General features: G+C 41.1%; 2 protein-coding genes and 1 long non-coding RNA gene across 3 annotated transcripts in view; all 3 read left to right on the plus strand.

The window, feature by feature from the left end:
* The window catches only part of LOC309355958 (tripartite motif-containing protein 72-like), a 55,722-nt gene that overhangs the window by 12,641 nt on the left and 29,413 nt on the right, over positions 1-13,668 (plus strand). The gene's annotated exons all lie outside the window — the stretch shown is intronic.
* LOC309355966 (uncharacterized protein) lies at positions 2,800-6,096 on the plus strand. Its single transcript, XM_081887158.1, has 4 exons — positions 2,800-3,071; positions 3,269-3,334; positions 4,307-4,597; positions 5,650-6,096. Exons 1-4 carry the CDS (start codon positions 3,050-3,052, stop codon positions 5,775-5,777), a joined length of 507 nt encoding a protein of 168 aa, XP_081743284.1. The 5' UTR covers positions 2,800-3,049; the 3' UTR covers positions 5,778-6,096.
* LOC309355979 lies at positions 11,061-13,553 on the plus strand. Its single transcript, XR_014162678.1, has 3 exons — positions 11,061-11,204; positions 12,818-12,883; positions 13,267-13,553. It is a non-coding gene; the product is annotated as an uncharacterized lncRNA (long non-coding RNA).

Below are 13,668 nucleotides of genomic sequence, written 5' to 3' on the forward strand. Positions count from 1 at the left end.
GATCTGGGGGAACCTTTGGTAGAACCCTGGCAGCAAACTCGACTGGAATTCGACTGGAGAGAAAGTGAAGAGACTGTGTTAGACATCCCTCGAGACCTGGAGATCTACAAGAAGGACTACCAACATAACAGGCAAAGAGAGACTCAAAGGGACTTAAAAGCCTCTGATGTGAGAAATCCAGGCTAAGAGTTCTACAAGAGGACAGTGATCTGGGAAGGGACAGATACCAGGGCAGGGAGGAAGGGGGGAAAAATTTTACTTCATCTTATGACTTTTGGATTTTTTAATTTTAATCTATATTTTAATATGAAAAAGTGGGAATTTATGGTATAAGAACCTGGATCGATCTTAGAAAACGGATTTAATGTATATAAGAGAAGTAGACAAATAAATTGGACTTAACAAAGGGAATTAACTTTAAGTATAACAAGAATAGGTTTAAGGAGTGAAACAAGAACTTGCTGAATTTTACAGGAGAATTGGGATGCATGGGGTGGGGTGGGGGGAAGTCAGGGAAAGAGGGTTATGAAAAAATCTATTTGTGTTTTTTCTTCTTTCTTCTTTTTTGTTTTTTCTTTGTTTTGTGTTGTCTTAAAAATGTGAAAACTCAATAAAATTTTTTATAAAAAAACAAACAAAAAATGAGAGAAACAGAGGAGACCCAATGGCATCAATGAATCCTGCATCTAAGAAATAGAAATGATTCAAAACATATGGAGTGTGGACAAGATACCAAGATCTACTTGGAAGGGAAACACTTTTATGGCTATCCCCTATAGAAACTAGTACACAAAAGAAACTTAATGTGATGGAGAATTGGGGCAGATATAGAGACATACTTTATTTTTCTGGAGATGTATGAAAATGGAAAAAGTTTGAAGAAATGCAAGAATGGGTAATGGATTGGTTTCAATATTATGAAATTAATGAGTTATTTAAAAATGTGTTTATACAGTGGTACCTCAGGTTACAGATATTGATATTGATTGATATTAGAATGGGAGACAAAAGATGAAATAGTTAGCTTAAAAATATAATATATTGGATTATAATATTGTGGTCATGATTTGGTAGGTAGAAGATAGGGTGCAGCAGAAGGAGAGAAACAATAAATTCATGGAAAATGAAGTGAAGACCTTCTGGGAAATGATATATAATGAATTAAAAAAGGTATTTAGGTATACCTTCCCCAAGAAACCAGAGGCCTTTCTATTGGGCATTGTTGGCCAGAAGGTGTTAAAGAAGGATAGAACTTTTTTTATGTATGCAACCACAGCAGCAAGAATACTTATAGCTAAATATTGGAAGACACAAGATTTACCCACACTGGAAGAGTGGCAGATGCAACTGATGGACTACATGGAACTGGCTGAAATGACTGGCAGAATCCACGACTTGGGAGAAGAAACGACGAAAGAGGACTGGACTAAATTTAAGGATTATTTACAAAAACATTATAAGTTGTATGAATGTTAAAATGCTAAATCGCACGATTTGGAAGTTTTGGCTTCAGCGATTAGATTTTTGAAATTGAAATTAAGCTAAAAGTAAGAAAAGGAAGAAATTTAAGGGGTTATTAAAGGTGTTAAAAGGTTTAAATAATTGACAAAGAGTATCTTAAATTAAAAATATTGGAAAAGTATGAATTAAGAAATAAGGTGATAATTTGCTGACATTCTAAAGAGTAAAGAACGCAAGGTATGGGAGATGTGAGGAAGTCCGATTGGTCATGTAAAAATATTATTGAAAGTGGAATTTTTTCTTCATTTTTTAATTGTTTATTCTTTCTTTTGTAAGTGAACTTTAAATTCCTGTTTGTGTATTGGAAAATCTAATAAAAATATTTTTTAAAAAAACAAATTCATGGAAAATGGGGGGCGATGGGACAAAAATAAAATATGAAACTGTGTTTTGACTGTATATGTTAAAAATGTTGAAACTTAATAAAATATAATTTAAAACATAAAAATGATTCAAAGCCTAGTTGCTCCTTGTAAGCATGTATAAATAGGGAAAGTAAATTTCAGTGACTGCATAAATGTTGTAGATTCTTCAACAAGGAAACTCATAGTAAATATTATTGATTTGATTTTTGTATTTTGAATAATAATAATAATTTTAGAATTGTTAAATTTAAAATGTCAAGTTTTGGGAAGGCACAGGCTGTAAAGAAGGCAGGCAATTTGCTTATCCGGGGTGCAGGCCAGGATTCGACTCTTGATAGGTGGTGAGAGATTATGCCTCTGCCACCTATTTGGATGGGGCACTGATGTCACAATTCCCTTGTTGAGGCCTTAGTGAAGCCTCTGCTGTCCCACAATGCTGCCACGCCAAAAGGGTGAACGGACTTGCTCTACCCAGTTTCACAGTAGAAACTGCTAGAATAGGGATTGAGCCCCTGTGGCATGGGGGTGGTTTGTGTGCATTGGTATGTCTCTTGGGCATTAGCTGCTGGGGTGCAGCCCTGTTCATTTTATCCTGGAAAAATGTTTCCTATTTATATTCTTAGAAGGAATTTTCAACCACGATTAATGTCTGAATCTTCTCTCTATCATGTGAACTAATTTACCCATTTTCAGAGGGGTTTCTGGTGGGGGGGGGGTAAATGGGATAACAGATGAAAAGCTGCCTTTCTGACCATCAAATATTCTCTAAGTGAATGTGCCTGAGGGTCAGAGATACTGTGATACTTTAGCTAAAGGGACCTTCCACTGCCGCAGCCGCTGCCACGCAATTTCTATTCTCATCCTGAAGCAAAGTTCTTAACCCAAGGTACTATTTCTGGGTTAGTGGAGTCTGTAACCTGAAGCGTCTGTAACCCGAGGTACCACTGTACATTGAATAGTTCACCAGAAGGAATGGTTTAAAAATTATACATCGTTGACTTGTAGCTGCAGCCACATCTGAGGGTGTGCCCTGGGGGAGGGGACAGAAACATGCATGCTGCAAATGTCCTGATCATTTCCATCTCGTCTGTGAGAGAAGTAGAAGGACCTGAGAGTCAAGAGTAGCAACGTCAGATTGGGAAGCCAACTCCTTCTCTGCCCTGATGAATCTCTTCTGGATTCTCTGTAAGTTTGGGAAACTAGGAACGGAATTCACGAATATGGTTATTAAAAATTTCCAGGGATTGTTAGAAAACACTTAAGCCACTCCAAAAAAAGCTGAAGTAAAAACAGTAGGTTAGGAGAATTCTTAAATCATTGCTGTGCCCTTGTTATTTCTTGTTAAAACATAGTGTTAACATATTGTATGGATGTTATTGCAGGTGCTCTGCTTGCAAATCACTGGTGTGTAGGTGATGGCAAAGATTCAGAGCTTTGCACTTCGACAGGTGAGTTTGAACCTGTGAAGCCTGTGCACACCGGTAAGTATGTAAAGAACTGCAGGATTGTGCATGTGTGTACAACTAATAAACATGTCAAGATGCAATATAAAGGAGCACAAAGAGAAGTGCTAGGAAAGCAAAGAAATGAGAAAGAAAATCATGCCGATAAAGCAATTCACAGAACTGCTTGAATATTCCTCCTCCATTGCAATTAAGTTTTCACTTGCTCTCTGCACTTCTTTCTTTCTTTCTTTCTTTCTTTCTTTCTTTCTTTCTTTCTTTCTTTCTTTCTTTCTTTCTTTCTTTCTCTTTCTCTCTCTCTCTCTCTCTCTCTCTCTCTCTCTCTCTCTCGGTGAACTTTCTGCTCATGTTTTCTTATTAAATGCAACTTTGGCTCCTGGAGTGAAAATTATCTTCGCACTATGTGTTTATCCATTAGAGCTTGTGCTGACCAAATTTCTTTTTTGTAAAGATGGGGCTCTTATTTCATCCAGAAAACAATATCCCAAAATGATGAATAAATAGTCTATTCATTGTTGAAGGATGCTGGCCAATATTCAGAGATGCTGTATCCTAAGATTCTCATCCTATTGGAAACGACATAGGATTGCCTCATAAGATCTTTTTCTCATCTAACTATTAATCTTCTATACTTTAAATAAATTAAATTGAGAGTTTACAACCCCAGATTTCTAAATAAAAATGGAGGTGGCATTAAAATGCTTTAAATAAATAAAACAGAATAGAACATTGCATGCTACTTTCCCCAAAAAGAAATAATTGAAGGCAGTATACAACAAACAATTGGGGGAGGGGACTGCTTAAAAAGCAATACAGTAAGACAAAAAATAAAGGTGATAAAGCAATTTAATTCCACATGATTACTCAAATGTCCACTCTCTACTGCAACTACATTTTCACTTACTCTCTGCATTCCTTATGCTCTTTCTTTATTTCTTCCATTTGTTCGTTCTCAAGGTGAACTTCCTGCTCCTGATTTATTCTTGAACGCAACTTTCATTCCTGAAGGGGAAATTATCACAGTACTATGTGCGGCTCCTGCAGAGGTTATGCTGACCAGATTTTTTTTCTGTAAAGATGGGGCTCCTGTTTCATTCAAGAAAGCAACATCTCAAAATGCTCAATACATTGTCTATGCATCACTGAAGAATGCTGGCCAATATTCCTGTGGTTACCAGCAGATTGATGCAATGAACCAAAGGAAGACATCTGCCCTCAGTGTTGCTCAGAATCTGATTGTCCAGTCAGGTAAGATTGTAGAAATGATGAGACTAGGAAGCGACCTGCAAGAGAATGTTGCATAGTGGGATAGTCCTGTTCAGAGTTCCAGCTAGCCAGCCATGACATATTCCAGCACAGTTAATTTCATTCTCCATCCATTTGGTTTCTATTCCCCCATCACAACAATTAATCAGTATTTCAAAGCTACAGAGCATGTTCAGTCCTCCCTGGTCTGCTTTTGAGATTCAACCTTACAGTGTTTTTCATCGGTTTACATACAATGTGTGAAAAATATTCATGTGCTTTGTTTATGTGTCTGGCCTTTATGGATGGGACTTAGATTAGCTCAAGTCCATCCTGTTTAATTTCTGCTGGCACTGTATACGTTGTTAAAGAATGCATGAAAAGTTACAGGTGTTGTTCTATCCAACTAAGGTATACTTTGAGTAGGCCCAATGGAATTAATAGATCCTAGTTAGTTGCCACCATTGACTTCAGTGGGGCTACCTATGATTTAGTTGTAAACAAATCCACTGTTATGATGCACATTTATATATACATTAAATGACACCATTGGTATGCATTCCTCAAAATATGTATTTTTACAATACTTTTCAATGCATTTCCTAATAAAATACACAATATATTAAAATACTTTCCAAGCAAACTCCAACTTTTTTCCTTTCTTGTTATCCCCCTCTCTAAAACAGCTTCATAGGGTGGATAGATTGGAAAGAACTATAGTTGAAAACGGAGCAGATTGTTTTTCTTTTACTATTTTATTGTATGTTGCAAACTGCTACAGGTTACATGTATGATTTTAGATGCTTTTATGCTCTGTTGTCCATTGTAAAGGCCTTTGGCTATATACAATAAAAATTGATTGATTGATTGATTGATTGATAGTATTTGAGATATATAATCAGAGTAGGAAAGTGCTATGATACACTTGCATATTCTTCCAACAAACATAAAACCATAGGGAACTTGTTAATGTCTATTTGTAGATTTATCTCCCTGCCTCTGGTCATAGCTGAATAGCTACCCAAATCTTTCTGATCTTTTTCTATTCGATCCAGGTCAGACAATACCTCCCTATATTTGGATTCTCCGCTCCTCATTGGTGCTTCTTCTCCTGGTCTCACCACCAATCATCACCTATTTCATGGAGAAGTATAATTGCTCCTTGGCTGGATCTAGAAACTAGGAAATCCCATTGGGGAAAAAAATGCCTCCAGACTGTTCTATGTCTGTTCTCTTTCTCTCATCCATTTATTCACTTACAATAATGTTTCCAGTATTCTACTAAGCCCAGTTCAAGTACTGGTTTTGACCTTTAAGGTTCCAATAAAGGGCTTGGGTTCATGATGTCTGGTTAGCTTGCCAGATGTTTTTACAGCAGGTACTGAAAGCAATACAGCAAATATGTCTGCATAGTATTAATGGAAATCTTCAGTGTATAGCCTTTTATCTATTGGGATTTATATTATTTGCTGCTTATTTTAACATGCCTACGTTTTAAAATATTATTTTTATTACTGCCAAATAAATTGTTGAGCTATTGTGTTGCTTTGTATTGTGCTGTATTTCTATAATATGTTAGCCACCCTATGTGTGCAATGTTTACAAAGACCACATTCTATGTAAAGGAGTAGAGAAATAGGTAGACAGATAGAAAAACAATTATATAGGGATCCTCAGCTGGTAGATCATGGTGGGGAACCTTTTGGGGTCCAACCCCATTAGCCAACTTTGATAAATGGACCAGCAACCCACCTGTCCATCACATGACATAATTCTGTTAAACTCCCTTCAGACGTTATCCAAACATGGGAACCACAAAGCAAGGGGGATTGGCAACCCTGTGTTTTGCAAGCCACTTCATGACACTCCTTTCAACCTCCAAAACTAAGGACTCAAAGGAACAGCACAACACGGCTTCAAAGAGCTACACTGGGAAGGAGAAGCTTCTCCCCTCTCCTTGAGCAAGGCATGCTTTGCTCCAGCAAAGGGACAACTGGGGGCCCATGTGAAGTTCCCAATTGTTCCATTGAAGGCCTGGCTTTAGTTATTTAGAAAAATATTTATATACTGATATTCATATGAAAATATCAGAGTGGTTTACAACAATTGTACATAAAAAATATAATAAAAACCATATTAAAAGGTTAAAATCAGAAACAAGAAGAGGATGTCGGGTGTAGGATGGATGGCAGGGCTTCCATAATTTTGTCAGCCAAAGGAGGAGACGTGATGGGATTGTTGTGCCCATGGACTGCAGACTGCCCACACCACTGTAAAAACAATCCAGCCTCTGGCAACTTCCCTCCTGGCTCCTAAATAGTTATCATCCACAAATTCTTCTTCTTCCACAAAGGCGTTCTTATTACATACCTCATTCCTCCTAAGATAGAAACAAATCTAAAGGCTCACAGAAATTACCACTTCCACATCTCCAAGGAAGCTGGAGCCTCTTTCCATGGGGATGCGAAGAGAATGGCTGAATCCTTCACACCAGAGATAGAATGTAATAAGACAAAACTTGTAGCCAGACAGCAGGAAGGACCAGGGTCACTTGCCTCACAAAACTGTTGCTCGTTCCATTCCAACATCAGAAACTGCTTGACTAGGGATCAAGGCCCTGTGGCATAAATGTGCCCCACCAGGAACAACAACAACAACAACACATTTTTATTTATACCCCACCCTCCACGGCCAGAGCCAGGCTCTGGGCAGCTAACACCAATAAAACTACATTAAAACACAATTGGGGAAAAAAACCCAGTTTATTAAAATATGGGATAAAATACAATTTAAAATGCAGCCTCATTTTAATAGTAGCCCATAAATCAAAACCATAAGGGGAGGGAAACATAAGGGTCAGACTGAGTCCAAACCAAAGGCCGGATGGAACAGCTGTCTTGCAGGCCCTGCGGAAAGATGTCAAGTCCTGCGGGGCCCTAGTCTCTTATGACAGAGCATTCCACCAAGTCAGGGCCAGTACTTAAAAGGCCCTAGCTGAGACCAATGTAACCACCTTGCGGCTTGGGACCTCCAAAGTGTTGTTATTTGGACCTTAAGATCCTCCACAGGGCATACCAGGAGAGGCGGTCCCATAGGTGTGAGGGTCCTAGGTCGCATAGGGCTTTAAAGGTCAAAACCAGCACCTTAAACCTGACCCTGTACTCCACCAGGAGCCAGTGCAGTTGGTAAAGCACTGCATGAATGTGATCCCACAGCAAGGACCCCATAAGGAGCCTCACCATGGCATTCTGCACCCACTGGAATTTCTGGGTCAGCTTCAAGGGCAGCCCCGCGTAGAGCGAGTTACAATAATCAAGCCTGGAGGTGACCGTCGTATGGTTCACTGTGGCCAGATCAGGGCGAGAAAGGTAAGGGATCAACTGCTTGATACGGCGGAGATGGAAAAATGCCACCTTTGCTATGGCTGCAACCTGCGCCTCCAAGGAAAGGGAGGTGTTGAAGGTTACACCCAAGCTCTTGACAGAAGGCGCTGGTACTAATTGAGACCCCACGAGATGGGAGTTGGCCCCCAACCCCATGTTGTCCCGAGGACATGTTGTCCCAGAGGACCTCTGTCTTCAAAGGATTTAACTTCAACCTGCTCCCACACAGCCATCCAGCCACAGCTTCCAAGCATCTGATCAGTGTGTCTGGGGCCGAGTCAGGGCTGCCATCCATTAACAGATAAAGCTGGGTGTCATCAGCATATTGATGACAACCCAGCCCAAAACTCCGGACAATCTGGGCAAGGGGGCACAAAAAGTTACTGAAAAGCATCAGGGAAAGGATTGCGCCCTGCAGGACTCTACACAGCAAGGACTGCCAGGGCGACAACTCCCTCCCTAGCGCCATCCTTTGTCCCCAACCTGAGATAAAGGAGCGCAGACATTGTTGGACTGTGCCCTGAATCCCCACGTTGGCAAGGCGGTGGTCCAAAAGTTCGTGATCGACCATATTGAAGGCTGCTGATAAATCTAAAAGAATCAACAGTCCCGACACACCTTGATCCAGCTGTCTATGGAGATCATCTGTTAGGGTGACCAAAGCCGTCTCAGTCCCGTAACCAGGGTGAAAGCCGGACTGAAATGGATCCAGAGCCGATGTTTCATCCAGAAACCTACCAAGCTGTTTGGCAACCACTCTCTCAATTACCTTACCCAGGTGTGGAAGATTCAAAACCGGGCGGGAATTGGATAGATCTAAAGGATCTAGAGATGTTTTCTTTAAGAGCGGACGCACCACTGCTTCCTTCAACTCTCCTGGGAAAGTCCTTGTACCAAGGGACTGATTGATGATGTCACCCAGGGGGGACTGCACCTCGTCTGGGCACACTCTAATCAGCCAGGACGGGTATGGGTCAAGGGGGCAAGTGGTGGGCCTTCCAGCTCAGAGGAATCTGTCTACATCAACAGGGAGTATGCGATTGAAGTGGTCTAATACTGGACCCGAGGACAGTCGAGGTGCCTCCAGTTCTGTTACTGTATCCAAATTGGCAGGGAGGTCACAGAGGAGCGGCAAGACTTTCTGCACAAAAAAGCTCACAAATGCCTCACAGCTAAGGGTCAAATTCGTATTTAAATTTGGCTGTTCCTCTAGGGTTGTTCTAAAAAGTTGTACTGGGCGAGAGCTAGCAGATGCAATGGAAGCTGAGAAGTAAAACTTTGCAGCTTTCACTGCCATCTCATAGGCTTTCATAAGTGTCCTATAAGATGTTCTTGAGGCTCCATCGTGAACACGTCGCCATACTAACTCTAGCTGTCTGAGGTCCAGCTTCATTTTCTGGAGCTCCTCGGTAAACCAGGGGCCCCAGTTTTGGCAGGGTCTCAGAGGGTGCTTAGGTACGATCTCATTGATGGCCACCAAGAGCCGGTTATTTCAGTTCTTGACAAGCTCATCTAGTGAGCCGCTGGGGGGGGGGGCAGGGTCCCACAAGGCCTGACGAAATCCATCCGGATCCATCAGCCTTCGTGGGCGAGCTCAAATAGGCTCGCCACCTGAGCGGGGTGGGGGCGGGAAGTCAATCCTGGCTTTCAGAGTGTAGTGATGAGACTATGGCACTTCCACAAGTGAGGACATGATCACATCTATACCTGCACCAAAAATCAAATCCAGTGTGTGGCCTGCTTGGTGTGTGGGACCCAAAACAAACTGGGAGAGCCCTAATGTCGCCATGGAAGACACCAGGTCCAGAGCCCATGAGGAGGGGGTGGCATCAGCATGGACGTTGAAGTCCCCCAAAACCAGTAGGTTAGGGAACTCCAAGGCCCAGCCCGGCACGACATCCAACAGGCCTGACAGGGTGGCTGCTGGTGGGTTAGGTGGTCGGTACACCAGCCAGACAGCCAAGTGTGGTGTTCTTACGGAGCCCCCGGTCGTCTCACTGACTATTGACCCGTACACCACTAATCCGCTGCCACCAACCAGGTCCTCCCTGGTAAAATCACTTCAGTCTCAGTCAGCTTTTCAATTAATAAAGAAGAGTGTATTTTTATTTCAGACATAAAACAAAACTTTCACAGCATTCCAAACAGTGTTCCTCTTTACTTTCTTAATCTTATGTTCCTCTCTCTATCTCTGCTTCCTCCCCACACTCAAGGAGCAACTGCCCTGTCTCTCTATTACCAATTGCCTTTCCCAACCAGCCAACCCACTCAAACCAACTACCCTCCCACAACTCCCAACGAACTCCTCCCTAGAACTAGTTTTATAAACCCACTGACTCCACCTCCCTGGGTCCTGTCTGAGCATCCTATTTAACTATTTCCCCTCCAGCACTCTCTCGTATATGTTAACGTCAGACCAAGCTCTCCTTGGTGCCCCACACTAGGCCAACACATTTGGTGCTGGAGATTGAAGGTGATGGCAGAGCCCTGAAAGAGCAATCCTCCCAGATTAACAACGCTTCCCCTCCCCCCCCGACCCACAGTCCATGACTGGTGGAGGACGGAGAAACCCAGGGGTGCTATCTCATGCAGGGTGACTACTTCACCTTCACACACCCAATATTCACACACACAATGCAGCCCAGGCACCCTCCCCTCTTTATAGGCCATGTTACCTAGGGGGTGGCTTGTGTGCATGGGTGTGTACATACTTTAGCTCCATCTTGGGCATGAGATGCAGCCCCATCCACTTTATCCTGAGGGGATACTGTCCTCGGGGAGAGGGGGGTGATTTCCTATTTCTTTCCCTAGAATGAATTTTTCACAGCAATTCATGTCTGAATCTTCTCTCTATCATGTGAAATAATCTACTTATATTCAGATGGGTTTCTGGTGCTGGGAGATAGGATAACAGATGAAAAGCTGCCTTTCTGACTATCAAATATTATCTTTAAGTGAATGTGCCTGAGGGTCATAGATACGTTGAATAGTTCACCAGAAGGAAAGGTATAAACTTATACATCCTTGAGTGGTAACTGCAGCCACATGTGGGGGTGTGCCCTGGGGGAGGGAATAGAAGCATGCATGCTGCAAAAGTCGTGATGATTTCTGTTTCGTTTGTGAGAGAAGTAGAAGGAGCTGAGAGTCAGAAGTGGGGAAGAGTGGACAAACATCAGATTGGGAAGCCAACTCCTGCTCTGCCCTGAGAAATCTCTTCTGGGTTCTCTGTAAATTTGGGAAACTGGAAAGGGAATTCATGGATATGGTCAACCTCTTGAAAGATCTGGGGAAACTAAACTCCATAATCCCCATCAGAGCTTTCCTCGGAGTGTGTGTATGTGTGATTGTCAAAATTAATGGACTTAGCTGAGATGGCGAAATTGACATGTTTTATCAGAGAAAAGCCATTTTTACCATTTACTAAAGATTAGAAACCTCTCCCATACTTTTTGTGTGGAAAAGAAAATGAAATAATGTCATTTGGATATGAGGATTGAAGAAAATGGTTTACAGAGGGTGGCATTATTGGTGTTACACTGGAGTGGATGAAATGAGTGATGTTTTTATGTAGCATCAGATGAAGAATCAGAAGTTCTTTAGCTTCTTAACTTTTCCCTCTTTTAATTCCTTTATTATTTCTTTTTCTTTATCTCTTCCTCTTTCTTTCTTTCTTTCTTTCTTTCTTTCTTTCTTTCTTTCTTTCTTTCTTTCTTTCTTTCTTTCTCTCTTTCTTTCTTTCTTTCTTTCTTTCCCCCCTTTGGATTAATCTTTTAGTTTGGATTTTAAAAATAGGTATTTGACAATAATCTTTGTATTTCTAATAAACACTAATAAAATGTATTTTTTTAAAAAAGATAATGTGTGTGTGTGTTTGTGTGTGTGTGTGTGTGTGTGTGAATGTATATGAATGCTGTTCTAAAAAGAAAGAAAAAGGTAAATAGTAAATACACCAGGTCCAAACTATTTTCAACAGAAGGACTCCTGCTCTGCCTACGTGAGGCAGGGGAAAAAGACTTAAAAATACTGTTCTGTGTGAGGTTACCAGGACTCAAGACTGATTTGAATGAGCTTTGGTTCCAGTTCAAGTCACCTGCTCCTTGCCACATCCCTGCAACAGCCTTCTGGGGGACTCAGTTTACTATCTGAGCTGTGATGAGCATATCTTTATCTGATCTGGAGGGACTTTCTGCATAGTGAGACCAACTGAGGGAGAGATCTGCTGCATCCTAAGCTGCCCATGTCTTTAGATCTTGTGATAGGATCGCCCCTGAGGACTACAGAAAAGCCAAGCTGTTTTCAACATACATTTTAAAAAATAAACTGAAACAAGGCCTTTATCTTCAACTTGTGGAGGACATTTCATGAAAACAATTAACAACTCCTTCTTCTTCTTCTTCTATCTGTAAGAGAACCAAGAATTTCAGTTTAACAATGACTGGGTTACACAACATAATGTAAATGTAGAAATTAAAGAAGTGTTGGTAGAAGGAACAGCATGAACACAGGGGAAAGGGCAATTTCATTGATTTCCCCTCAGCTCTGCATTTGCACATGCTTGTTTAATCTCTTTCACACACCATGCACTCCCTTTGCACCCAGAAAAACAACAACAACTGCACCAGAATAGGAGGTGCTCTGGCAATTATATGGTATTGACTCTTATTTATATGTGCATTATTTGCATAATTGGAAACTACCAGGGATTGCTAGAAAATACTTAAGCCAGTTCAAAAAGGCTGCAGAAAAAATAGCAGGTCAGGATAATGATTAAATCATTGCTCTGCCCTTGTGTTTACTTGTTAAAACATATTATAAACCTATCACATGGATGTTATTGCAGGTGTTCTGCTTGCAAAGTACTGGTGTTTGGGTGATGACAAAGATTCAGAGCTTTGCACTTCTACAGGTAAGTTTGAGACTGTGCAAGACTCACCCTATTGGAAACTTGTTATATGATTGCCTCATAAGATACTTTTTCTTACCTAACTATTTACAATCCCAAATTTCTAAATTAAAATGGAGGTGGCATTAAAATACTTCAAATATATAAAACAGAGTAGAACACTGGCATGCCACTTTCCCCCAAAAGAAATAGTTAAAGGCAGAATACAAAAACAATTATGGGGGGGGGGAACAGTGCTTAAAAAGAAATACAGTAAGACAAAAATTAAGGTTATAAAGCAATCTAATTCCACATGATTACTCAAATGTTCACTCTCTATTGAAAAAACAATGTCACTTACTCTATGTATTCATTTATGCTCTTTATTTCTTCCGTTTGTTCTCTAGGTGAACTTCCTGCTCCTGATTTATTCTTGAATGCAACTTTGGTTCATGAAGGGGACATTATCATAGCACTATGTGTGGCTTCATCAGAGGTTGTGCCGACCAGATTTTTTTTCTGTAAAGATGGGGCTCCTATTTTATTCAAGAAAGCAACATCTCAAAATGCTTGATACATCGTATATGCATTGCCGAAGAATACTGGCCAATATTCCTGTGGTTACCAGGAGAAGGATGCAAAGAACCAAGAGAAGACATCTGCCCTCAGTGTTGCTCAGAATGTGATTGTCCAGCCAGGTAAGGTTGTAGAAATGATCAGATTAGGAAGGGACCTGCAAGAGAATGTCGCATGGTGGGATAGTCCTGTTCAGAGTTCCCGCTAGCTAGCCGTGACATATTCCAGCACAG

This window comes from Podarcis melisellensis (assembly GCF_964234715.1).
Source record: "Podarcis melisellensis genome assembly, chromosome: 13".
Classification (NCBI taxonomy): Eukaryota; Metazoa; Chordata; class Lepidosauria; order Squamata; family Lacertidae; genus Podarcis; species Podarcis melisellensis.